Source organism: Streptopelia decaocto (assembly GCF_964273445.1).
Source record: "Streptopelia decaocto genome assembly, chromosome: Z".
Lineage (NCBI taxonomy): Eukaryota > Metazoa > Chordata > Aves > Columbiformes > Columbidae > Streptopelia > Streptopelia decaocto.
This window is the reverse complement of record NC_138657.1, coordinates 1,102,505-1,127,943: the sequence shown is the minus strand read 5'-3', so window position 1 is coordinate 1,127,943 and position 25,439 is coordinate 1,102,505. Positions and strand designations below refer to the sequence as shown.

The window sequence follows — 25,439 nt, the reverse complement described above, 5'->3', positions numbered from 1 at the left end:
AATGCATTGCCCAGAAAAATAAACCAGTTCAGTATTATTAAAAATAAATAAAAATCTTTACAAGATCAAAGTTCCCCTCCCTTTCAAATATATTTCCTTCTTAGAACAGTTCATCAGCTAGATTACCTCTTGGAACAATTATTATTTTAAAATCTGACTCTTGGAGGATCCAGTTTTGGAAATTTGCTTTTCCTCCATGCAAACAGTTAAACACATTCTAGAAATGGTAAAACCGATTATCACCCACAAATTATCTTTTCCCTATGGATTTCTTCTACTTAGAGTTCTTCAACATGGCATGAAGTGAACAAAATTTTGCCATTAGTAGTTTTAGCAGTAAGCAGTCTGCAGTATCAAGTTATTTTCATTAAACATAATTCTGACCATCACATTTCCAATTAAACAAAATTTATGTAATTCTGACCAGCAAATAGGACAGAATGTAGTTTTAGCTGCATGAGAACTCTGGAGTTAAGATATACTCTAATTTTTCCCCAGAGAAACTCTGAAGGTTACACAGAATTACAGTAAATCATACGACATGCTTATGAGCAGAAATTAGCTACCTATGGGAAACTCAAAGTTTAGTTTGTGACTTAAAATTAAAAGGTTTATTGGCTAAATCTGGTGTGCATTGGTATGCTTGTCCACTTCTCAGTCCTTCCAAATACTTTTAATTCCATACAGTTACTTGGACAGCAACCTCACCAATTCAGAAGTAGTTCACTTATCCCCTCCAGAATAAATATTTGGCATTTGTGTTCCTCAAGTAAAGTACAGATGTCAATTTTATGTCATTCAAAGGAAATGCGTTTCTTGAATCTGAGAGGGATGTTCTTCACTGTTTGCCCATGCTCTCACCCCCATACACACCCTTAAAAAAAATAATTAGAGGAAAACAATATCTGAAGATGGGAAAAGGAGTTACCTCGATGTTTCCAGTTACCAGATACAAAACCCCCAAGTTGGTCCAGGCAACAACATTCTAGACAGAACAAATAAAGTTAAAACCAATGTATTATTGCTATATTCAAAAATAACACTGCATCAGGAGAAAAAGTTTTGAATGCCCACTTGAAACAGATGGCAGCTGCCTACAGCACTTACAATTTGCTCAGCTTGAACAGATTTGATGAACGAATGTTGAGCAAGAGCATAATTCCCAATAGCTGGAGGGGGAAAAAGAAAGAAAAAAAAGGAGACCTAAAATCTAACTGAATTTCATAAACACCATTAGTCAAGTTGCCTTCAGTTTAGGATATTATGGGGCTAGGGGTTTTGATGAAGACTTACCACTACAGGAGGCGACTACACCAAGCGCATTCCAATAAAGATGATTTTTGCTGTCAAGCCTCACAGCTTTTTTGATACACTGGAAGAAAATGAAATGTGGATTATATCACCAGAAGAGCAAAAATTAAGACTTTATTCACTTACTTCATCAGAGATGTAAGTTTTATTGAGGACAGAGATGGTATGCAGACAAGCATCAATACCAATTTAAATTTTAAAGAATGTAACAGGAAAAACAGGCAGTACCTGTAAAGACTTCTCCAGCAGTTCACTGATCTCATTCATGTCAGTGCCCACTGCTGTGAGGTGCTCTGCTTGTCGATAATAATTTATTCCAAGATCACACCATATGCTAGGCAGAGCCATCAGTTTTAAAGCTCTGCCGTAACACCTACAGAAACATGAATCACAGAAGCATTATTCCAAGCCTCCCTACGAGAAGAGCAAAAAGCTGAAAAACACATTCAAAAGAGCACTTAAAAACCTAAACCAAGCAAACATGCATAAATACAAACAAAACCAGACAAGAATGGAAAGCAAACAACAACTAATCGATTTTCATTCAGACAGTTATCGTCACAGAATCTACCCCGGTCTAAAGGCCGTCTGTAGTGCTCACCACTTGTGAAGCCACAGATGTGCATTAAATCAGAGTTAGGTGAGTTGCAATATGCATGTTTTTACTTACAACAAGCATCAGTCATTTTTACAGTTAATTGGACTTCCCCTAGGAAATATCTGACTTCATATATCATCACTGAGATTTATTAAGCAGCTGCATTCCCTGCCTTACAGGACCAAATGCACAAAGCTCAGAGGGAGTCACAGAACAGGCTATAGAAATACTACAAATATTTTCTACATCATGAGCTTCCAGGCCCAGAAACAAAGAATTACTCCTTCCAGTGTATTCTAGACCTCATACTCAGAGCAAGAATTTATGATACTTTTATAAGAAAGAAGCACAGACATAAAGCTTAAAGTATTATCCTGGACTTCAGTAGTCCTGGGAGAATTGTATTTAAAGAGGCACAATTTGTTGAATGACAGGCAGGATGCAGCCATGCTCTGGAGACAGAAACAAGGAGAAGAGCAGCTGTGACATGAAGTGTTGACAGCCACTCTGGCAATCAAGGAAACGTACCCTGAAATGAGCAGTGTGATTTGGAAGAAGCATGACAATCCATTTATCACCTCATTAATCTTTGCTCAATATGCAGGTGTTGACAGATCAGCACGTCTTTCATTTTCTAGAAATGGTCTAGAATATTTGAGCTGCATAGAAGCTCTTGGTAATAAAAATTGTTACCTTCCTCCCAGTATGAGCAGCTCACTTTTCTCCAGCATCTGTTTGTCTGCATCTTTACCCACAAGACATCCTTGAACTTGAACTTTCACTTTGCTTGGTGAAATAACATGCACGCTAGTACACGTATCTCCCAGCAGTTTCCAGAGGCAAGATACATCAGGACGGTATTTTGCTGCCCTGTAATCAATAATATAGAAAACCCACACAATACCCATTCAGACAATTCAATATCCTTTTTGGAAAGAAAATTCACCACTTTGAAGAGTGGCACAAACTCAAATTTAATTTACCAATGAGCTGCTTTGATTTTTGTTGATTCAGTTTTCTTCCTATTAAAGCTATAGATTTAAAAGCTCAAAAATAGCCAAAAAAAGAGAAACTATGAAATGCCAATGTGCCCCAACTTTGTTGGGACCAAGAGTCAGTTCTGAAAATTAGCCATTCCTTATTAACGTGTCAGCTGACTACATCCACTCTTTGATTTCAGAGCACTGTCATGTTATATTACCAGACACGACTCCTCTGCAGAAACCTGATGGACCTTCTCCTGTAAGAGCAGCTATCCCTAGGTTTAATTTAGGACACTAAAGCATTTTGTATGAAATGCAAAACACAAAGATTGAGGGAGGGGAGGAACATTTTCCTCTTATCCACCATTTTTGGTAGAAATCCCCTCCTCCCAGTTTCATATATACAAGAGGACTGCTGGAGAGAACTGTGTGTCATTTCACACTTGTGTTATAATCAAGTTACTCTTTAAACACAAAAAACAAAACTCTCCGTCTACAATTCATTCAAACAGCCTAAATCCAGAATGTATTATTCAAACCACTTTTAATACGTACATTCTTCTAGATCAGAAGCCTGGTCCATTTGGTTCAGTTTAACTGAAATCCTCAAATACTTAACTCTTATTCTTCTGCCTGTCAACCCACAATCCCAGTGTAAATTAAATAAATGTTTAGTACTAACCTTGTAAAAAACTCAAGAGCCAGTTCTATGTAATCCACTGCCTTCCTATCAAGATAGTCATTAAGGGCTGATCTTGACAGCATGAGATAGCACTCACCAAGTCCTGAAAAGAAAATATCCTCTGTGAAGGGAGATGGTTTTATGATCTGCTTGATAAAGGAGGAGGGGTGGAAGGGTGGAAGCCTACTCAGTGTTCTACTTGATATAAAGATTTATACCCTGGACATGTTATGAGAAAATAAGAAGACCCACAGTGACTCTTCTGCTCTTCTTTTAACCAAGCCTGTCAAGTGTGAACTGTACAATAATTTTAATATTAAAATAAACCTAATTAATTATAAAACCCAAAACATTTAAGCTTTGAGTTTGTTCTCAAATATTAACTAAAGGCCTGATGAGAAATCTGTTGGTAAGTCTTTGACAAATACACCAACTTTCAGTTCACAATGGTCAAAAATCATTACCAAAACAGAAAAAGAAGAAAGAATGTCAAGGCAGGCAAATGGGGGAGTCTTCTTTGAAGAAGACTTAAAACCAACATTATTTAGTCCTATTTATGTAAGAATATACTTCAGGTGGAAATAAATCCAACTGTTAAACAGGAACTGCATCTAGTGCCACAACTTCTAGCATTTTGGAACTAACAAGATAACTGCTTGGTTTATATTTTTGCTGGCACCAGCAGTGATTCTGTCTGGCAGCAGGTCCTTGGCTATGACAACCATTCATTCTCAGAGTTATTTTCACAGTTCTGAAGCTACATTCCTCACGCTATCGTACCCTGTACCTATACCAAACCACTAATCAGAGCAGTCATGTTTTGCAAGCACCTTTATCTTGCCCCCACTAGGTATTTGTCTTGACCACATAGAAGTCCCAAGATCATGAGACTCTCAGATGTCAAGAAGCTCTGTAATCTAAAACCAAAACTGATTCTATTCTCCAAAGTTATTCATCAAAAGATATACTGGAGCAGAGGCAGAATAAACAGATAACTCAATAACACAAAAATAAAATAGATCTAAAAGATGCATTCAAGTGACACTGGTATAGTTGCCTCTCACCTACTAGGAGACTATGCTTAGAACAACTCAATCCAGAAACTGATCAGAACAGTACCAAAAGTACAAAAGACCTAGTTTCAGAGAGTTTTAAGAAAGGCCACAAAAGATAGCACTGCCAGACGAAACACTAAACAGTCTCTAAGAAGGTGAAGACTGTTTTGAGACTTAAAGTAGGAACTAGAGTTAACAAATCAGAGATTAGGATGAGAGGGATTAAGAGAGACCACTTGGGAGATTTAAGAAAATACTAAGTATAGAGGTAAGCGAGCAGGGGGGCAAACCTTGATACTGTGTGCTTATGTCCTCTCTATGCATCTTACTCCAGGTAATGCTGTCAACTGTCACCTACAGATATAGCCATTTACACATTTCTATACAACGCCTTTGCAAACTGCTGCTGCAGTTAGCTGCTGCCCTCCTGTCCAATGAGTAAAACTGCCTGTCTGCAATATTCTCCAACTCCATCACGGAGCTTTTGCCATGTCACTTTAGTCTGGCAAACTCCAAGCAACAAAATTGTACAGAAGGAGGTAGAGGGACAACCACCCTGTCACCCTTTCAGATTAAAAACTTACTGTTGAATAGTAACCAAACAATTCTGACTTATAAGAATCAGGTTATATTCACCCAAAAATCAAAAGGCCTTACATACAACAAAAGAACACTGTATAGCTTAAAAATTCATACCAGTACCAAGCAGCAAATCGCATCTATTTCAGATGGATGTACAGGAGAGAAGATGCATGTATGGGTGAGAACAACTGAAGACTAAGTGGCAGGGAGAATGTGAACCAAACAGTTATTCATTGGCTATCAAAATGTTATACGCTCCCAGTATTATATGTCTTGAAAATCAGATTTCTGTCACCAGAAAGTAGTTCCAGTTCCCCCACTTATCTCTGCTCTCCGCTATATCCTCAAGGCCTCTATCTGTTGCCACCTCTAACACTTGTGAGACCTGCTAGGATACTTTACTGGTATTTTTCATCACTTGAAAAAGCTCAGAGGGGTCTGAATCACCAGGGCTAACAAAAAAGGTGTTAGCTCATGGTCAGGAGCAGCAGCAGATTAGTACAGCCCATCTCTTTGAAATGGCAGCCTGACTCCATTGCCTGTTGAGCCAGTGTTTCACTGCTCAGGTGATACTACAGCACCGTTAGCTGGTTTCCCCTATTTATATTCCGCTCTTCTATCAATTTGGCCTGGTAGCTACACAGGAATAACTACCTTTCATATTACTTGAAAGAGATATAATCACTGCCCTACATCATGATCTAAGAGCTCTTCAGATATTTGCAGCCTACTACATGCTCACTTTCATGCAAGGGATCACAGTGCCCAACACACCCAAACCCAACCCTACCCTTCCATGCAGGACAACCTCGATACACCAAGAACCTCTCCACAAGACTGAAACCCTACAGTGCACAGAGGGAGAAAGGGTTAATGCTTTCAAATTCAGACATATTACCTTTCAGTGCAGGGACATAGTCTTCTGTCTTCTTCAAGATTTCCTTATACGTAGCTATAGCATTTTCGTATTTGCCTAGAATCTGCTCAACTGTTGCAGCTCTGTAAATGCTGTACACAAGGCCCGGGTTCAGTTCACTTGCTCTTCTGAAGGATTTTAGAGCTGTTGTATAGCTACCTCTGCTCAGGTAAGCCTCCCCCAGAGACTCCCAGCAGTTGGAATCCTTTGGATCAGCCCTCAGAGCTGCCTGCAAACTGAAGATATTGAGATATAAATTTATTTAAATAAAATCTGATATAAGTTAACATAAATATTGCATTATAGTTAACATAAGTTAACATAAATATTGCATTATATATTCTGAGGACACAAACGCATAATTATAGAGAACTTTTAAGCATAGCCCAGTAGTGTTTCCATCTTCAGAGTACATTATACAAGGTTAGACATTGTACCTAATCTTGGCTCATTATTCAGTGCTATACTTTGGTTGTCTATGACAAGCCTGTCACCAGGCTTGTTAGTACAGAGCCTGCTATGCAGAAAAGACTGCATTGTGCTAATTCTGGAATCGAAGATAGAGACAGCTTGCTCAGACCCATTTCCCATTGTTTAGCACAAGCCATTCGATAATCAGCTAGCTTATTTTCAATACTTGCTAAGATAAAAGACCATTTTATTGGGATTTACAGAAATCGACCACCAGTTCTCTTACTCAGCCACTGCTTTCGACGGCTGATCAATTCTCAAGTAGTAAAGTCCACGAAGAAGCCAGGCCCATTTTGCTGTACCAGGACTCGCTTTTTGAGTTACCTCATTCAGGATGGACAGAGCAGTGTCCTAACCAAGCACCATAAATGACAGGTTAGCAAACATATATATGTGTAAAGAACTAAGTTATTGTTATAGAAGAATACTCCTAATCCAGCAAACCATTAAACTGTCTAATCTATTAATTACTGTAATGAAGAAATGTTACAGGGGCTTTTAAAGCTGGCAGGTTGAGTGGCAGATTAGAAGAGGAAACTATCACATTGAAATAGATGATTATTTTTTATGCACCTGTCTTTGCAAATAGACCGTAACTTCCTGCAGTTTTGTAGACTTTTTGTATTTGTTGTTTTAAACTAGAGAATGATACAAGTATTTGCAGCAAGTCAGATACTTAGACTGACTTCCCAGATGTTCCAATGGAGCCTGTCAAAGTATGGGTTGCTTTCTTGCTCTATAGTGTCATAGCTAAGAATTTTTTATACAATGCTACATAAGAAATATTTTTTAAATGTTCTGATGACTTTGTATGCTTTTTATGAAAGCAGCAACATGGAGGATGGAGAAAAGAAGTGGCACAGGTTAAGCATAAAACCAAAACTAACTTCCTTTTCATGTTTCCTGCTGAAAAACATCCTTAACCTAAATCACATATGTGATGACTGCAATGTTATGGCTGGTTCTCCTATGCTTCTCCCCAGATAGATTTAATTTGAAATTGAAGCATGAAATTGAAGCAGGTCCAACTATGAAAGCTGCTAAGCAAAGACAGAACATCTGTTTTCAGATCTTATTCTCAAATATAGAGAAAACCTGAAGTGATCCCTCAAAGAGCACGATTGACAGAAAAACAAAACAGCAGTAATCCAAAATTCTGAATGTACAATACCATGTCTCCAAGTTCCACACTTAAGTCTACAGCTGCTGTTCCAGATTCTTCATCAGTTCCATCCAGCTCAAAAGCCTTTTTATAGCAACCACGAGCTCTACTTTTGTCTCCAGCAACATCTCTGTAGTAGTTACCTAAATAACAAAAGACACTTCCCAAGTAGCTGTCCAATTTTGCAGCCTATAAGGAAATATGAACACAATATAAGACAGCATTTTGAAGGATTATACTGATGGACAGGTCCAGTGACAACTACTTGTTCAATCTCTGCTTATCAAATTATTTAAGCTCCTTCTGCAATATATCTGAGTAGTCAAACATCTATTTTAAGATTTCAGCGACTACATGACCTTTAAATACTTGCAGAAACTGCTACAAACCTTGTGAAACAAAGCATTTTGTACATGAAGTACCAAAAAGTTACTTGTGCTAGGAGAAAACAACTCCTTATTGCATCCCATCATTTTAATATCCTACTCTATTTCAATCATTATGCTCACACTCTTACCTTACTACACCACAATTAACTCCAGTCTTTTCTGAAGTTTATTTCTAGATACACTTGGCAGATTCGTTTATACTTAATAAACCCACGGCCCCCAAGCAGCGGAAAACAGCTTTGATAACAATAAAAACAAAAGCTCACATAAAATGGTTTAGAACCAAAAGTATTGTTCACTTCAACTACACTCCCCAGTACATTCTGCTGTTATTGAAGTGCAAACAGTAGTCAACACCCATCATGAAGTTATATTGTGAGTTTACAATGTCTTTGTGTATTTCCATGTTCCCAATACAGATGTCAGACTAAACCGTTTGGATTTACATTCCTTACATATGTTCAGAGAAAAAGCCACAACCACCAAACCCCAAAGGTCACGAAAAGTATATTAATTGTGGAGCTTGGCAGACTTACTTCCCTGGACAGACATTGAAACTCTAACACCATTCTCATATTTTTTCCTTCCTCACCTTTTTTTTCCAATTTGAATTTTGCCCTTCCCATTTCAAAATGTTTTCGAGTATCTACACCAGAGACTTTGACTTTACAGTCCTCAAGGGGAGAAGATCATGAGAATCACCACTATGTTTGGCTGAATCAAAGGCCTCAAGAATTAGGTGAGAAGAGGAAAACAAAAGCAGGGAGCTTCCAGGTAACTGCACAGGTCCCTGCATTGCCTTTTTGCACAGTTTACAGGGTCTGAAGAGCTGTAAATGGTAACAAGCAGAGTATTCAAGTCTGTCATTTCAGTCAGTGTTATTTTCTGTATTTGGTTTCTCTCACTAATTCTACATGAATACTTAAAGCAGCCTTTACCTTCAAGAACTGAGTGAGTGCTTTTCCTTTGTCTTTCTTTGTCTCATCACTCATGAACCAGTATGTGAGTCCCAGGTACTGATGATACTCTGCAGTTTCAGCCTTTCTTTCAATAGCATTTAAGAAACTAAATAAAAGGAACAGAGCTCAGATCAGACAAACTCTCAAAATCTGCAAAACAATATATTCTATTCTCCCCGACATTTCCCTGTTAAAGGAAAGAAAAAAATAAATCTACCTTCTTTCTGCCTGTTCATAATTCTTCTGGGAGTAATGGATGAAACCGTCTAGAGCATGGGACTCAGCGAGATCAGGGTGGGACAACAGAAGCTCCTGTGAGATCTGCAAAAGGATGTAATTCTTCCCTAGATATTTTGTCTATGAAACCAAGAATTCCACTTAGCTTACAGGAATTGCAATACAGCGCTAACCTCAGAAGCTTGATCCAATAAACCTTTGTTTAGATAAGCCTGACCTCTGATAGCTACAACCACTGGATCACTGCTTGCATCCACCATCTAGAAAAACAAATAACATGCATGACCAAGTTATTCTCTACAGATTAAGAAAACGGGAATGTCAAAATCAGGCAGACTGCATAAAGACAAGAAAACATTTAGACAGAATACAAGTGAATGAAGGAAAGGGGGAGTAGGATTAGAATAATAATTCAAATTAAGATGAATAACAGCCATAGAACTAGCAAGAACGCAGCAGCACTGAGCAAGACCAGACCAGGTCAAAAGTGATGGCTTCTAAAATTAGAATTTTGAGTGAAAAAGAGTTGTAGTAAAGCCTTAAAAACAGAGAATGACAGTGCGTTGCACAATAATTGGCAAGCGTTATCTAAACCACACAGAACATAAAAAGGAGACAAGGGTACAAATACACAGCTTGAGCTTCTAGTACAGAAAGATAAGAGCACTTTTAAAAAATCAAATAAGGAATAACACACATTTTAGTCAATGAAAATACCTGCTCAAGTGCTTTAATGGCTTCTTCTGCAGCATCAGCATCAGCTATTTTAATCAAAGCCTCTGCTTTCAACTGAAGGATACGGTTCTTCCACCGAAGACTGGGACCCTCAGGAGTTCCAAGAGCTTCAAGAGCTGTTGACAAAACAAAAGTTTCATCAAGTAAAAGTAGAAAAAGGAACAACAAAGAGCACTGCTCTTTCTGATATTTTTAAAATCTTGTTAATTACAATTTTTCAGTCTAATAGACCATCACTTAATGGAATTTTTTTGACTGCTCTTCCCCATGCTGAAGGAATTGTTCTTTAAAATTTCTATCCATTCATGTCTAAAAGTTAAATCAATTTTAGAAAGGTCCTCTCAGACGTGTGGAGAGACTGATTGCTTTCTACCTGCTGGCCTTATAATTGGAATGCTACATTTTTCCAATCTATGTTCTGAAGAAACTGTGACCTTTCAATAAAAAAGTTGTTTTATACTTCAGTGTTCAAAGAAAAAAAATATTACTGAAACGCGGGATTTAACTCTGTGCCTGTGCAAAGGTAACTTTGTACTTTTAGGCAGCATTGATTACTTCTCCAATATAATCTCACCCCAGAGAATGAGGGCATCTCTGTTGAGCTTCAGCATTCTCCAAAGCCAGAAACTTTCCGAATAACTCAATTAGCTATCTTTATTTTCACATATGATGAACTTTTGTCTGACTTGATGCAGTCGGTAAACAGGCCAAGCATAAAGCAATCCTTCCCGAGAATTCTCTCAGACTTCACACTTTCTTTGGACTCTGGGAAACTTCCTGCACGGCTTAATTTACACTAAAATTGAGAAAAAAAACACCTTATTTTGTTTGTTCTGAGCCTACCAGCTTTTAGTTGCATTTGGTACCAAACAGACCTTGCACAGGAAAACAAAACCCTTGACCTTCATTCACAGATTTCAAAATCATCTCTTCTCCAGGCTGGAAAAGGACTTTAGAGGCTATTTACTTGTTCTGATATGCTGCATTGTCCACACATTTGATCATCCTTTTTCATAGTCTATTAACTTCTACTATTATTTTGTTTTTTGAGAAGGAGCAGACGGGTATCAAAACTGCACACAAAATTCACCATGTGGCTAAATTTCTTAAAACAAATAGATGTGGGTGCCCTGTCTCACTAAGTGTCCCCTTCCCCATAATTCCTAATATTTGACTTGCTTATAAAGCATGGAGAAGGAAAGAAACAAAATGAATAATTTTCTGGTATCTGCTTCAACAAGACTGTAGGACAGCTTTGTGAGAACATTTCTTCCCACAACTCCATGATTTTTCACTTACGACTATGGAATTTTATTAATTATTTTAACACCTAGTTACCCCCTCCGGTAATCTCATTTTAGAGTTTTTCAGCCTACTTTGAATGGTAGCGAACATTATAACCTTATTACTCGATATTCATAAAGGACTAGAAAAGAGGATAAACAACACAGGTACCAGTGAAAGTGTCAGGGACACATTCCAGCCTGAAAATAATCATTGTTACTATATTGTGCCCTAGCTATTAACTTATTTAAAACTGACAAAACCATTCAGTGCTACAGCTCTACTTCTTAAACCAAGGCTGCTCAGTTTCTTTAACAGTCTTGTAACAGATCTTATCAGTTACTACCTGGAAATCAGAGTAGACTATATCACAACTCCTTCACCAATGTGCTCATAAACTCCTTCAAGAAGTTCTAAAAAAACAACTTTACTTTACAAAAGCCACGCTGGCTATCCCCCAGAATAACATTTCTACATAAATTCCCTAACTCTGTCCTTTCAGTGTTAACTAATTTAACCACTACACATACCAGACTTGGTGGTGGTTTCCTTGATCATTCCTAGAACTCTTTTTAAAAGTCATGTTCACACTATCTACCTTCAAGCATTTGGGTGGCAAGACAGTTTAAGCAAACAGTTACATAAACCACTCAGTACTTCAGCAATTTCATCTTTATGTTCCTTAGTCAGCTTCTAGGTCAATATCTCATAGTTCCTTGATATTAGTTTTTTGTGTCTTGTTTTATAGCAGCTTCTATTAATTCTGTAATCACAGACAAGTTGTTTGATGAATCCCCTCAAAAGTGTCATGGTGTACATGGTGTAGAAGTCACCCTGAGCTCTTCTACACTGAACACAGATGGGAAAACAACACATCACTTTCATTCTTTCTGCAACACATTTCTTTTTACCTACCTTGTTCTGTTTTCACATTTCCTTCACCAAAATTTATAGACCTTTTGAATCTCCTTTGCTGCTAAGTACTTCCTCTTGGTTTTAACAACTTCTCACGACTGTTGAGCCAAGTCTGCATACTTTTATCTCTTCAAGTCCTTATTGAGAAGTTTTTCATTGCATTTGTCCCTCTCAGAAAAAAGTCCACTTTGGCTGTCCCTTCAATTACACCCATTAGATAATGGCTCAATTTGGATTAGATATGGATCACTAGATCATAGGAACTGCCCTCATTCCCAGCTTGCCTGGATGAAGATTTACACTGAGGTTTCTTAAAATGTACTTGTACTATGCAACACTGCTGCATTTTATGTTAACCTGACTAAAATCTTATCTTTTAAGTCTAAATATGAAGTCTATGAGGCTGAAAATCTGTGACACCTGCCCTTGCGGTTTCAGGCAATTCTCTGCTGTTTGGCAGAGTTGGTCAACCAGCAGCTGAAGAAGCACACCAGAACATGCAAACCTCTTAAACATTAACCACCAGACAGCTTTCTGGGTCTAATCAGCCAAGTAATTTCTCCTTTCCCGAGACTAAGTGTACACCGGCAGGATTACATAAAGTGGTGAAGCCCTGAAGCTGCTCTTACAGTTAGCAGACATTTACCTTGATTGCAGGACAGGACAGCATCCCTGTGTTTGTGAATTTTCATCTGTGCCTCTGCCAGATAATCCCATGCTGCTGGACACTGGCTAGTCTTCTGCAAACCTAGTAAGAGTTTAAAAAAAAGCAATTAAAAAAGGCTGCAAAGACACTGTAGCTGGCAGATGCTGTATTGCCATATAATGCCAAACACATTATCAATCAGATAATAAGACTTGCAGTTATTTTTTCCTTTGAGTCTTATTTTAAGCTGTTTTAGACATAAAGGCCTCCATGCAGTAAGACAAAGACTAAGAAGCACGTAAGCTTCTGTTAGGCTTACTTTTGTGTATAACATTACACATACAGAAAATAAAAACAGGAAAAAGAAGTGAGGAAATATACAACACTAGCCTAAGGTGCATTTTTGTTTCAAAAAGAAAAATGTCCTTCACTTTGACCAGACATTAACATCAGCAGCCTGTAGATTGCTTTATAAAGTCTTTCTTAGAAATGAGAAAAACGCCAATAGAACTTCAAGACAGTAAAAAAATGACGGCAAGAGTGTTTCACTGAAACTTCTTGATAAACTTGCCTTAAGTAGAGATTCGGTAATAAAAATGTATTTGATTCTTCTGAGATTATATCTATATATATATATATGTATATATGTATATATATATGTATATGTAAAACTACTAAATAATGCCTTGAAGCTTTAATGCCTAAGATACAAACATTTGGCTTACTGGGGAGACATTATTTCCAAGCTTTAGAAATTTCTAGCGATACCAACTGCCTTATTCTTTGCATTCTCCCCTTCATGAGCAGAGTATTTTATGTAAAAGTGAAAACAAATAAATAAAATAATTTGAGAGATGTATCTTTTGCCAAAACCAGGATGTATGTCTTGTCAAAACATCCAGCGATCATGTGAGCTAGAAGAACTTGCTTTCCATGGAAGGCTTTTTCCTCTTAAGCACCTGAAAACTTTATTTCAGATTTTAGGCAAGACATGTTTTTCCACTGTGGATAAGCTGCCATAGAATATTGTATAATATCTCAAAATCTAATTCCAGAAACAATCTTATTCTAAACCTGGGAGAAAGGATGCAGGATATCACAGCATAGCCTGACTGACTCATGATTGCATAGAACCCAAATGTTTATTTACGCAGCTTTGTCTGTAAGTTGCTTTGAATTTCCCACACCCAACACCATGCGATTAGAAGAGTCCTATTCTCCCACTAGTATACTTCTGAATAATTTTCAAAGAGCTTTGCCATTTCAATACAAGCAAGATTATTACAGATTAGTAAGCCAACTCTTCAGTAAATCAGGCTACTGTAAAAAAAAATCCACTGATATTTCCCTTTCTATATCCAATATAAGTGTTCACCTAATGTAAGTGTTAAAGAGGCCTTAAAATGATATAACTTTAAAGGGAAGTCACCTTTGTTCAGGTATAGATATGCAGTGATTAGATTAAGGAAGCTGCATTACATATTACTTCATAAATTCTGCATTCCTTCATTAATTGGTATTGCTGTAACTACTGCTTCATCTAGGTATTTCCCCAATAACATTCAGATTTTAAAAAAGTCTGAACTTGATCACACTAAAATCCTACTTAAAGCTATATTTTGAAGAATTTCAATGCCCAATTGCTGAGTAGTCTTTTAAAATCCAGCTGGTCTTAGAACGGGCAAACTACTACGCAAGTATAAGATTTCAAAAATGTTCAGCATAAACCCGTTGATATTCAAGTTATAGACTATTTACAGCTCATATTACACATTTACCTTCAGTAAGACTCTTAATAGCCTCCTTGTATTTCTTTTCTTGGAGGCATTTTACACCAAAACCAATGATGCCTGGACCACTACTTGCATCCATCTCCAAAAGCTTAGAAATATAATGCAGGGCCTCTTCTGACAAAGTACCTGCTTTCAGAAAAAAGAAACAAACAAACAAACCATTATACAGAGTTTTAGATTTTAAAAAATGCAACAGCACATCTTATCTACATAAATACAAGCCTCACCCTTTGAGCTCAAAGTAAGAAATTTATTTACTAAACTTTTTTCTAAAGGTACTACATACTTATCACCCTCCACCCCCAAAACCTTCCACCCCCAAAACTTGAAAAACACACAGTAATCTAAGTACCCAGTTACCACCAAAGAAAAACTGTCAGTCTGACACCTGAATTTTTAACCACTTGTGTTAAACTATTACAGGTATATTTCCTTATAAATAGAAACTATTTCCTTCATGGGCTTTCATGTAAGCCAGCTAAATGCCCACATGTCAAAATCTGCCACTGATAAATAATTTCCTTCCACAGTAGGTCTTGTGCGCCTACGAATTTGCTGGGACAGGCCTGCTGAAACAGTCTTGCTTTGAAACCACATAATTTAATATCTTAGCTTAATTTTAACTGATGCCACTAAGTCTTTATGACTGTGTATAGCTGTGATTGTAGACTTGGCAGTCCTTGCTTAAAGCAACTGCTGTGACTTGCAGTAACAGTCTTTGAACTACTATTTTCTTCAAAAAAATAAGGACTCCTTTGACATAAGGGTTGTCTTTGTTTTGCATTTGGTAAAGGTGACTAATAATGCATCTGAGTTACCATCCCACAAGTTTGGGGCTTGAAGAACTATGACATGGTTGGAATGGCTTAGATAAAAACAAACAGCCTCATTAAAACTGGAGCACCATCCTTTCCACCCAATACGGCTGTGGGATGGTGAGATGTTGTCAGAGCATTGGTGTATGAGAACTGTGCCAACCAGATGCTCCTTTTCCTTTGAAAATTAGTTTCTGCATGTTTCAACTGTAAAGAATCCTCACGTGGAAATAAGAGTCTAGGACTCATTTATCTTCATCCTTTTTCAGTCAAAGTGAAAAATTCTCTCTCACTATTTCATGAAGCCTACTGTCAAAACTGGAAAAGGCATTCTTCTACCTAAGCTGAAAGTTATTTCTCTTTACATAAATCAGACTGGTTTTTTTCCCTGATTTTCTTTCCTTGTTTCAAAAAGAAGTAAAATCAACTTCTGACACCTTAAACAATAAAATGAAAGATCAAAATTCAGTAGTTATATTTGAAAATGCTGAGAAAGCACAGAAGACTATTGCAATGTTTTTCATGAACTACCAAAAATAGCAATTGTATACTTTCAGATCCCTGCACTATTGAACATACCATGGTATTTTTGTTCCCCTCACTGATTCTCCTTTTCTACTTAGAACACATATCTAAACAGATCTGTTTATTCCCTATTCACCATGCATTCTTTTGAAGAAAGTTTCACAAATGTTTGAGTCTTTTTGCCCAAAGAGATTTTCTGTGTCAATAATAACTTAAGTGTAGCCCATCTTCAGCCTTAGAGCACTGGTTAACATTCTCCACTCTCTCTTCTAAGCTTAAGAAGTTAAATTTCATTTACGCTGCTTCTGAGTTTTTAAGGCCTTTTTTTTTTGCAACTTTGCACATTGCCAGAGTTGGACTTAACATGGAGAAGTTTTTTGCCAATTTACAGTCACCACTCAGTTACAGAGCTAAGAAACAGCAAATCGTAGGACCAAACACTGCATTTCTGTACCGGCACAAATATAGCATAGAAGTAAATAGTGCACTTGCATTGGGTTGTGAAGGGTAAAAACTTGTAAAAAGATTGTAACAAAACTATGGAACAAATAACTTAAGCCCTCAAAATATCTAAATCCATCCTACTCACCCGACTGAACAAAGTGCAAGCAAAGTACTTCTAAAGGATAACTCGCAGAAGGATACAAAGCCATCATATCATTACAGGCCTTTTCCAATCTAGCTGATTCATGAGGAAACTTGAAAGGAAAAAAAATAAGTTATTTGTGTGAATTATCAGATATGGAATATTACATCTCTTCACTGAAGCAGATAGGTTAACATAACCTTACTTTTGACAAGCACTGAATAAAGTCCTTGTAAAGATTTCGGTGGTCTTCGCCAGGAACAGGGTCAGCAGAGTTCACCGCATTTTCAAATGCAGTCAAAAGCTGAAATAAGAAATAATTAGGAGAGAAAGAAACAGTGACTCTAAGAAAAGGTTATCTTCATAGCATAGACTATTTCAGGCAGAAGGGACCTACAACGCCCATCTAGTGCACCTGCCTGACCACCCCAAGGCTGACCGAAAGTTAAATCATGTTATTAGGGACACTGACCAAATATCTCTCAACCACTGGCCGGCTTGGGCTATCAACCACCTCTCCAGGAAGCCCGTTCCAGGGTTTGGCCACCCTCTCGGCAAAGAAATGCTTCCCCGTGCCCAGTCTGAACTCTCCTGTTGCAACTTCGAGCCGTTCCCAAATGTCCTGTCACTGGACCCCAGGAAAAACAGCTCAGCACCTCCCTCTCCATGTCCCCTCCTCAGGAAGCTGTAGAGCCGTGAGGTCGCCCCTCAGCCTCCTTTGCTCCAAACTCGACAAACCCAGAGGCCTCAGCTGCTGCTTACAGGACCTGCCTTCCAGCTCTTCCATAGTTAAGTGGATATTTACATCTTATTATCTAGATCCTACCAATTAAATTTACACTAGTACTGTGAACAGAGAAAGTCTCAAAGTTCCTTATCACAAAGTAGTACTCAAATAGAATCCAAAGCACATTAACTGTCTGCTACAAGATGAAGCAGTAATACACTGTTTCATAACATAAAACGGGCACAAGGAAGACGAAATTTGTGAGAACATAGACTCTTCTTCAAACCTAATCAAAATTCAAAGAAGGAATTGGTAGCACAAAACCTAGGTTACTGTCCTCTAGGATTAGGTGTCAGCCCTTCCCTCTGCTCTTGTCTGGAAATCTAGTCCTCTATTTCTTGACTCCTTATACATTGGATAACACAGATACCACAGAGTCTACACCACCAATAAGCATGCCAAACAAAAAGTTGCCCACAGTTTGTCACAAGCAAAACACTAAATAGGAGGTTGCCTTCAACGCCACATCCTTCTAGGTTCAGCTGCTTTACTCAAAACTGCAGTAAACTGAACTGTAGATTTCCATGTGAAAACTATTCCTGATATTTTTGTAATCTTATTTATTTTTGAAACTTCTTGTCCCCAAAAAGGCAAGCAGTATAGCCTACAGCACCTCTTTTCTATAAGAGCTCATAACGTAAGGCATTTGCCTTCTCAAAAAGTAGAGATCCAGATACAATTTTCTGCTGTCTGAAAGTATTTCAATTTCTATTTTCTACCTTCTGGAGCACTACTGTCAACCAGAATGGTGATTTCCACCTTCCATGCTGAAGTAGGTTCATCTTGCAAGAGCAGACAAGCCAGATAAAACAAAATTAACTTTAGCCGTAGAGAACACAGGATTAGTGTAATTCATTATCTTTCTGTTTGCTCCAATTAGTTTTGACATTCTCCCAAGAAGAGAGAGCTTAAAATCTACAGGAGAAAGAAAAATTTGAACCCAAACAATGCTACGCACTATGTACAAAGGAAAAACAGTGTTAAGTTAATTCTTTGACCCTCTGGGGAAGTTTCTTGTTTTGAATAATGCCTACATTCTAGACTCTGTGAAAGCTTATGAGTGATGCTTCTCATAACATGCAGAGGTAGAACTGTGCTGCAGTGCTACACTGTGCTACAGGGCAAACTGGGGCTCCTGCAGAATTTAAGAGGCAGTTAATGAGGGAGTTCCAGGAAGACTGCTTGGATTTAGGTGTTTATTCCACATAAGGCCCACCACAGGCAGCTGCAGCCTCACCGTTTCTGTCAGAAGTTAAAATCACACACCTTTTCCTGAGAAGTTTAGTACTACTGCAGATTAACGAGACATGAAATTGCAAGATTTGTAGGGGTTTTATGGCTTCAAGTCCAGCTGCAGTGTGCATATGTATGTATCTAGATGAGGAGGGATAAACATTACCGACTGTTCGGTCTTATTATCCTGGGTCTGTGTACTGTCTTTCAGCAACTGGATCATCTTCTTCCAAAGCTGATGAAGCTCTGCCTTTTCTGTACCTTCCTCCTGTTTCATCTGGATCAGTTTCTGCCATGCTTCAGCCACCTGTCAACAGGAAGCAAATAAAATATGCTGCCAATCTTTAAACAACTGGATACAAGCTTTCCAATTACTGGCCACTCAACCACCTCAGGGGAGACAACAAAGTAACTGTTAATAACAAATCCCAAAGCATTGGAGGGACCTGTCTGCCTTACAAGGTACAGTAAATAAAAGAGGCAACACCAAAAGTGTGAATTCTGACTCTGGCTCCTGGAGAAAACAGTAAAAGCAGTAAAAATAGACCTGAACAGTCCTCTGATAAGCTCTGAAGAAAAAAGGGAAATCTGGTTGGAAGAACAGCAGCAGTACATGTTGAAATTCCAGAGTGGAAAAATCAACAAAACTGAAAAAGAGTAAATAGGACCCTGCAGCCTAACTTGCAGTTTCCTGTTACACAGAGAGCAAGTCTGCTTTCATATGCTATTAATATTGAATTTAATTTCAGAAACTGGTATATAAAGATGCTTTGGAGCTAATTAATAGTAATGAGCCTGATGCTAAGTGATATGTAAAATTTTTCATTTTCCATTGTTGGAGGAACAGTGAGAAGACGTCATAAGACCATCCACCATGTTGTAAGAAAGAAACGCTTTCAAAGGAAGAGTAAACAGCATAACTACAACAATATGTATCCTTTAACATTACTAAAGAGACTATAAGCAACGTTCCTGTCAAACCCTTCAAGAATTTAACAGCTCCACCTCGTGGTAAGCGACCAGAGCCACAACTACTTTGCAATGACGCTGACAGGGACACTCTGGGAGTGCTTGCTGGGCTGATGCTTGGATTGCCCTGAAGCAGCATACAGGTCCTGACCATTGTGCATGGAATGCAACACACAGAATAACAGAATCACAAAATGTTTGGGTTGGCATGAGCCCTCCCAGCACCCACAGTGCCCCCCCTGCCATGACAGGGACATCTTCAGCAGCTCAGGGTGCTCAGAGCCCCGTCCAGCCTGGCCTGGGATGTCTCAGGGATGGTTCAGCCACCACCTCTCTGGGTACCTGGCACAGGCTCTCACCACCCTCAGGGCCAACGATTTCCTCCTCGTGTCCGGCCTGAATCTCCCTCCTTTACTTTAAACCATCGCCCCTTGTCCTGTCACAACAGGCCCTGCTCTAAAGTCTGTCCCATCTTTCTCATGGGCCCCTTTTAAGCACTGAAAGGTGCACTAAGGTGTCCTGGAGCTTCTCTTCTCCAGCTGAACAGCCCAGCTCTGTCAGCCTGTCCCCAGCAGAGCTGTTCCAGCCTTGGATCATTCCTGGGGCTCCTCTGGCCCTTCTCCAGCAGGTCCATGTCTGTCCCATACAAGGGCAATCAGCCACAGGCAATCGAGTTCAGGTTGTTTACAAATTCCACCCTACCCCTGGCATGAAATATAAGGACAGTCTAGGAAGCGATCACCACACCAGTGAAGGGCTAATCAGACACCTAGAGCTGGCCAAGCCAGGCAAAGCACACCTGACTCGCATGTACATGTAAATGTGCATTTGGTATCATGCTTGACTTCTGGAAATAAAACAGAAAAATGATGTTCTAATCTTTCCGCCCATATACTAACATCCTTTGCCAAGTTTTGGCAGTTTAACAGATTGCATCCAAGTCTGTTACACAGTGGAAAAAAAAGGAACATAGTTAAAATAATTTCTTCCTAGCAGTTGTCCACAAAGGGACCCTGAGTACTCTGTAGCCCAAAAAAATGGGGATTCCTTGATGAAGAGTAGTTACTTTTGATTAAAGGGAAATTTCTTAGGAGAGAAAGTAGTCAACCTACCTCTAAATATTTCTTCTCTTGATGATACAGGTCCACAAGCTTGTTACACACATCATACCATTTTTGCTTGTCAGCACTAGAAGGGAGGAAGGAAGAAAATTCAACACAAACAAGCTAAGTTTTCTATAAAATAGTGTAATGTTTTTCAAGTTCTGTCAAATAATTTTAGTAGGTTCAGTTGCCAAACAAATATTTAGAATAACTACTACAGATCACCCTAAAAGTTTTACTTGTTGCTGCTCTGATTTAAAAAAACCCCAACAAAACAACAAAAACACAAACAAACAAACAAACAAACAAGACAAAACACAAGACAAAACAAAACAAAACAAACTTCAAGCCATTGTACTTTTCTTTTTGAACAATTTTCAGATTAAGGAAACAAGTCGAACACTCCAGTCAGTTCCAGTAACAGCTGAAAGTCAGACTTGTTTAGAACTGTACCTAGAAGAATCGGATGACATATAACCTGTGATCTTAAAGCAGATAAAAATAAGTCTCCTTATTAATGCAGACAGTGAACTATCAGAGCTAAGTGCTTAAAGGCAGTGAGTTTAGACAGAGGACATTGGACAACACAGAATTCTCTAAACTACTAACCTCAAGTATAATTATTCCAATAGTTTTTGTGCTATCAAAAGAGACAGGATCAAGAAACCTTATACAGGCACAGCAAATGTGAGCCACTGTTGTGACAAGGTTTAACAACAAAAAACATCCTACCCTGTGTATCAGCAATGGCATTCACGGAGCTAGAAATATTAAGACTAAATTATGGAATTGAATTTCCTTTACCTTTCATAGAGTTCTAAGAGCTTTCGGTAAACTTCTGCTAAGTCTCCTTTGGCATCTGTTTGGTTGGGTTTCTCATATAAATTTGCTAACCCCTTTAAAAAAATATATATTAAAAATAAGTAAGATTTGATGTCAACAGTTATGTGCCATGCAAACACTGCAAGTTCTGCCTGTAAAAATTATTCTATTGCCTTCAATGATGTCATGAAGAAATCTCTGAGCAGTATCTACATTGATACTTCTGTACAGTCTTCTGAAGCTACTTATTTTAAATTAAAAGCTTTTCTCACTTTCTTAACTAACACCAACAAGTATTTGAAACTTGCATATATTACAAAATCTTGTTTGCTAATAGACAGTATACAAATCACACTAAGTCATATGATAAAAGATCTATACCCAAGTATCATACTGTCTTGTACAGTAACAGAAATCCAGAATATGATTGCAAAACTGAGGAAATTTCAATGTACCTTGAAATCAGACACCAACGGTTATACTTTAAAATGTATTTGTATTTAAAATACTAAGAACCTTACTAACTTAGAAAAATATCAATTGATGGTACCAGAGACAGACTTAACATACAACCTTATGCTTCAGAAGTCTCCAAATAACACAACCATATTGCAAATAAATACTGTTACAGGTTGCCATGCACACACCACCCAGCACACAGCTATTTTTAATGTATACTGTTGTTTTTAAGTAACAACAACATAATTCAGTAACAAACCCCTCAATGCTGGAAAAAGAAGATACTGGGTAAAACATTTTTTCTCCTATGAGAGAATCATGGTCAAATGTTTCTTGAGCTACAAGCATGGGAGTCCCTAAGCATGGATGAACTCACTGTATTCATGTTATCCCTTGCACGTTTCACTGCTATCTGGTCTGCACAAGAAACACAAAATTAAATACACCGAAACTGAAGTTCACCCTGCTATACATATGCAGCCACCCACAGCTTCACTTTGGACACACAAATAATTTGAATCTCAGCCACTCCAAAGCTTCAGTAGAACTAAGGGCCTCAGGAAAACATGATGTAAGTCCCAGTGCTGCTTTATTCCCATATTTAACTCCATAGTGACATTTTTAGGGAAAGAAAAAGTGAATCTGGACGTTCACGTACCTGCCATGCCAGTAACTGGTTTGGTTCAAGTTCAATAGCCTTCTTATATGCTCCTTTGGCCTGATCAGGCTGCTCCAACTCAGCAGCTGCCAGGCCAATAAATACCCAGGCATTGTAGTTATTTTTTTCTTGCTTCAAGACTGCCTAGAAATACACAATTTTAAGTGAAACTGATGAATGAAATGCATTGACTTTATCCTTACAGTTTGGTGGACTATTCCATATGGTAACATTAGAAGTTAAAAAGTTAAATTTTTAGGAAAAGGCTAAGATTAATAACTTCAGCTTTTCACACCAGAGAATGCTCCATATCTGAACTCTTCTGCCAGTAACCGTATCTGTAGATCAGCAATCAAAGAACTCCTGCCAAGGATTTTTATCTCTATCATTCTAGACTTAATATTCTTATTGCCACATAAAATGCAAATGCAAAAGCAACAGGAACAAAAGTTTACGTGTGGGCAGCTAACATGATCAATGAAATTAAATTTGAAAAATCAATCTCAGCTCTTACGACAACAAGGTACTGGACATTCCGCATCACCATACAGCTGTAAGGGTATAAGCACAGCAAACAAAATGCGCAAAAACATTTTACCTTCCAAGTAAAAAATTAATTACCTTGCAATGTTTTAAGGCTTCCTTATATTCTTTATTTCGTATTGCTTCTCTGGCACTCTTTAATGCTGCCTTCACCTCCTTATTCGACATTGTGGCTATTAACTGAAAAGGACATATAGACAGTTCTTATAAAAGGATATATTGAACTCAAAACATTGTTAATATCCTACTGTACCTGCAGAGTGAGCATTTTAAACACAGAAACACACCAAAATGCATACAGCACTAAAAACTGCTGAAACAAACAACATGGTTAAAATTAGTAACTTACACTTAGCTTCAATGTACGATTAAGTCAATATTCCAAACAGTTAAATGACACAAAGTATCTACCCCTGAATGAAATTTTACTTAAGGTTTAAGATAAATTTAAACAGGAGGAAAGGTGTTACATGGCAGTCACCTTAGACTCCTAGAATCACAGAACCTCCCGTGCTGGAAGGACCCACGGGATCATGAAGTCCAACTCCTGTCCCTGCAATGACAACCCCACAGGTCACACCATGTGTCTGAGGACATTGTCCAGTCTCTTCTTGAACACTGTCAGGTTGGGGCCAGGACACCTCCCTGGGGAGCCTGTTCAGTGTCCAGCACCTCTGGGGGAAGAACCTTTTCCTCATGTCCCACTGACCCTCCCTGGCACATCTGCTGCCGTTCCCTGGGCTCTGTCACTGTCACAGAGCAGAGCTCACCCTGCCCCTCCTGCTCCTGCTGAGGAACCTGCAGCCCATGAGCTCTGCCCTCAGTCTGCTCTGCTCCAGCTGAACAAACCCAGGGACTGCAGCTGCTCCTCACATGGCTTCCCCTCCAAACCCTTCACCAACTTCGTAACCTCCTCTGGACACCCTCCAGTAGCTTTATCTCCTTTTATCCTGCGTCCCCAGCCCTGCACACAGTGAATGCTCCAGGTGAGGCAAGAGCAGAGAGGAACAATCCCCCCCTGCCTGGCTGGCTGTGCTGTGCTGGATGCACTAGAACACAGGTCCCTCTTGGCTCCAGGGACACTGTTGGCTCATGTTCAACTTGCTGTCAACCAGAACCCCCAGACCCCTTTCTGCAGAGCTGCTCTCCAGCATCTCATCGCTCAGTCTGCCCGTACAGCCAGGGTAGCCGTGTCCCAAGGGCAAAATCCAGCACTCAAACTTCATGCAGCTGGTGATTGCTAGGAAGGCACCCTGCCTATATTTTATTTTAAAAGAGGAATTACTAAGCATCAAACTGTGCCTAAGAGGCATATTACCCTGGACAATGTGCTCAGGTTCTGGTGTGGAGTCTGCAGAAGGACCACGGCCTGTCGCATGTATTCATGGGCCACGATGCTCCTCACCCTTCTCAACACCTACAGCACACACCGTGTCCGTACACCCAAAAGGAAAAAGCATCAAAGGACGCATCACAGAGGTATTCATGCTCCTGAAATCTGCCATAATCATGCAGTATTTTGATGCATATGGTAATTTTTTTGCCTCAAATCCACTTTAGAAACACCACAGTCAAAACTAAGGTTGAGAAACAACGCTGATGGTGCAGGCACTGAAAAAGGCTGAAAAAGGGACAGACTTGAGAACAACAAAAAAAAACCTTTTAGCAGTTGAAGAGCAAAAGATGAAGAGCGGATGAAAGGCCTGGGGAGAAATGAGAAAGGAAAGGACAAAGGAAGATGGTGTATTCCAAAGATTCCCTCAGAGAGAGAAAGAAAAATGAAATCTGTCAAACTTACGTCGCCCAACAGCTCCTGGAGGCAAATTCTCTTCCTAAGACGGTAAAGACTCCTCGATCACCACAAACACACCGTTCCGCTGACATTCCGGAGCCTGAGCTCCATTTTCACCTACAGAGAAACGAAGACACCACGTCAGCGCACAACCGGGCGCCCTGGAGGAGCCCGGCCCCGGGGCGACGGGCGCCCGCGGCCCGCCGGAGGGAGCGGCCCCGCGCCGGCAGCCATCCCCGCGGGGACGGACACAGCGGGGGAAGGACACGACGGACCGATCCGATCCGATCCGATCCGATCCGATCCGTTCCGATCCGATCCGATCCGATCCGTTCCGATCCGATCCGCCACCGCCGCCCTCCCCGGCCGCTTCCCCTCACCCGCCACCGCTCCCGCCCGCGCACGCGCCCTTCCCGCCCCCGGCCGCCC

General features: G+C 39.3%; 1 protein-coding gene across 5 annotated transcripts in view; it reads right to left on the bottom strand.

The window, feature by feature from the left end:
- Positions 1 to 25,389, bottom strand: part of SKIC3 (SKI3 subunit of superkiller complex) — a 50,964-nt gene extending 25,575 nt beyond the window's left edge. Inside the window, exons 1-25 of one of the 5 annotated variants that reach the window (XM_082074142.1) lie at positions 25,286 to 25,389; positions 25,017 to 25,127; positions 24,537 to 24,635; positions 23,297 to 23,398; positions 22,676 to 22,819; positions 21,541 to 21,632; positions 20,746 to 20,821; positions 18,831 to 18,971; positions 16,850 to 16,948; positions 16,648 to 16,756; positions 14,704 to 14,847; positions 12,926 to 13,027; positions 10,063 to 10,196; positions 9,519 to 9,605; positions 9,326 to 9,429; positions 9,088 to 9,214; positions 7,770 to 7,949; positions 6,825 to 6,949; positions 6,110 to 6,363; positions 3,575 to 3,677; positions 2,603 to 2,779; positions 1,540 to 1,684; positions 1,294 to 1,372; positions 1,108 to 1,169; positions 929 to 985 (exon numbers count right to left, since the gene is read on the bottom strand). In XM_082074142.1, coding sequence (XP_081930268.1) covers positions 929 to 985; positions 1,108 to 1,169; positions 1,294 to 1,372; positions 1,540 to 1,684; positions 2,603 to 2,779; positions 3,575 to 3,677; positions 6,110 to 6,363; positions 6,825 to 6,949; positions 7,770 to 7,949; positions 9,088 to 9,214; positions 9,326 to 9,429; positions 9,519 to 9,605; positions 10,063 to 10,196; positions 12,926 to 13,027; positions 14,704 to 14,847; positions 16,648 to 16,756; positions 16,850 to 16,948; positions 18,831 to 18,971; positions 20,746 to 20,821; positions 21,541 to 21,632; positions 22,676 to 22,819; positions 23,297 to 23,398; positions 24,537 to 24,596 — 2,703 coding nt within the window. In that variant the 5' untranslated portion in view covers positions 24,597 to 24,635; positions 25,017 to 25,127; positions 25,286 to 25,389. Of the gene's footprint in view, positions 1 to 928; positions 986 to 1,107; positions 1,170 to 1,293; positions 1,373 to 1,539; positions 1,685 to 2,602; positions 2,780 to 3,574; positions 3,678 to 6,109; positions 6,364 to 6,824; positions 6,950 to 7,769; positions 7,950 to 9,087; positions 9,215 to 9,325; positions 9,430 to 9,518; positions 9,606 to 10,062; positions 10,197 to 12,925; positions 13,028 to 14,703; positions 14,848 to 16,647; positions 16,757 to 16,849; positions 16,949 to 18,830; positions 18,972 to 20,745; positions 20,822 to 21,540; positions 21,633 to 22,675; positions 22,820 to 23,296; positions 23,399 to 23,699; positions 23,772 to 24,536; positions 24,636 to 25,016; positions 25,246 to 25,285 lie in introns of those variants that run through there. The other 4 variants (XM_082074143.1, XM_082074146.1, XM_082074145.1 and 1 more) reach the window with 4 other exon arrangements.
- Positions 25,390 to 25,439: the final 50 nt, after the last annotated feature.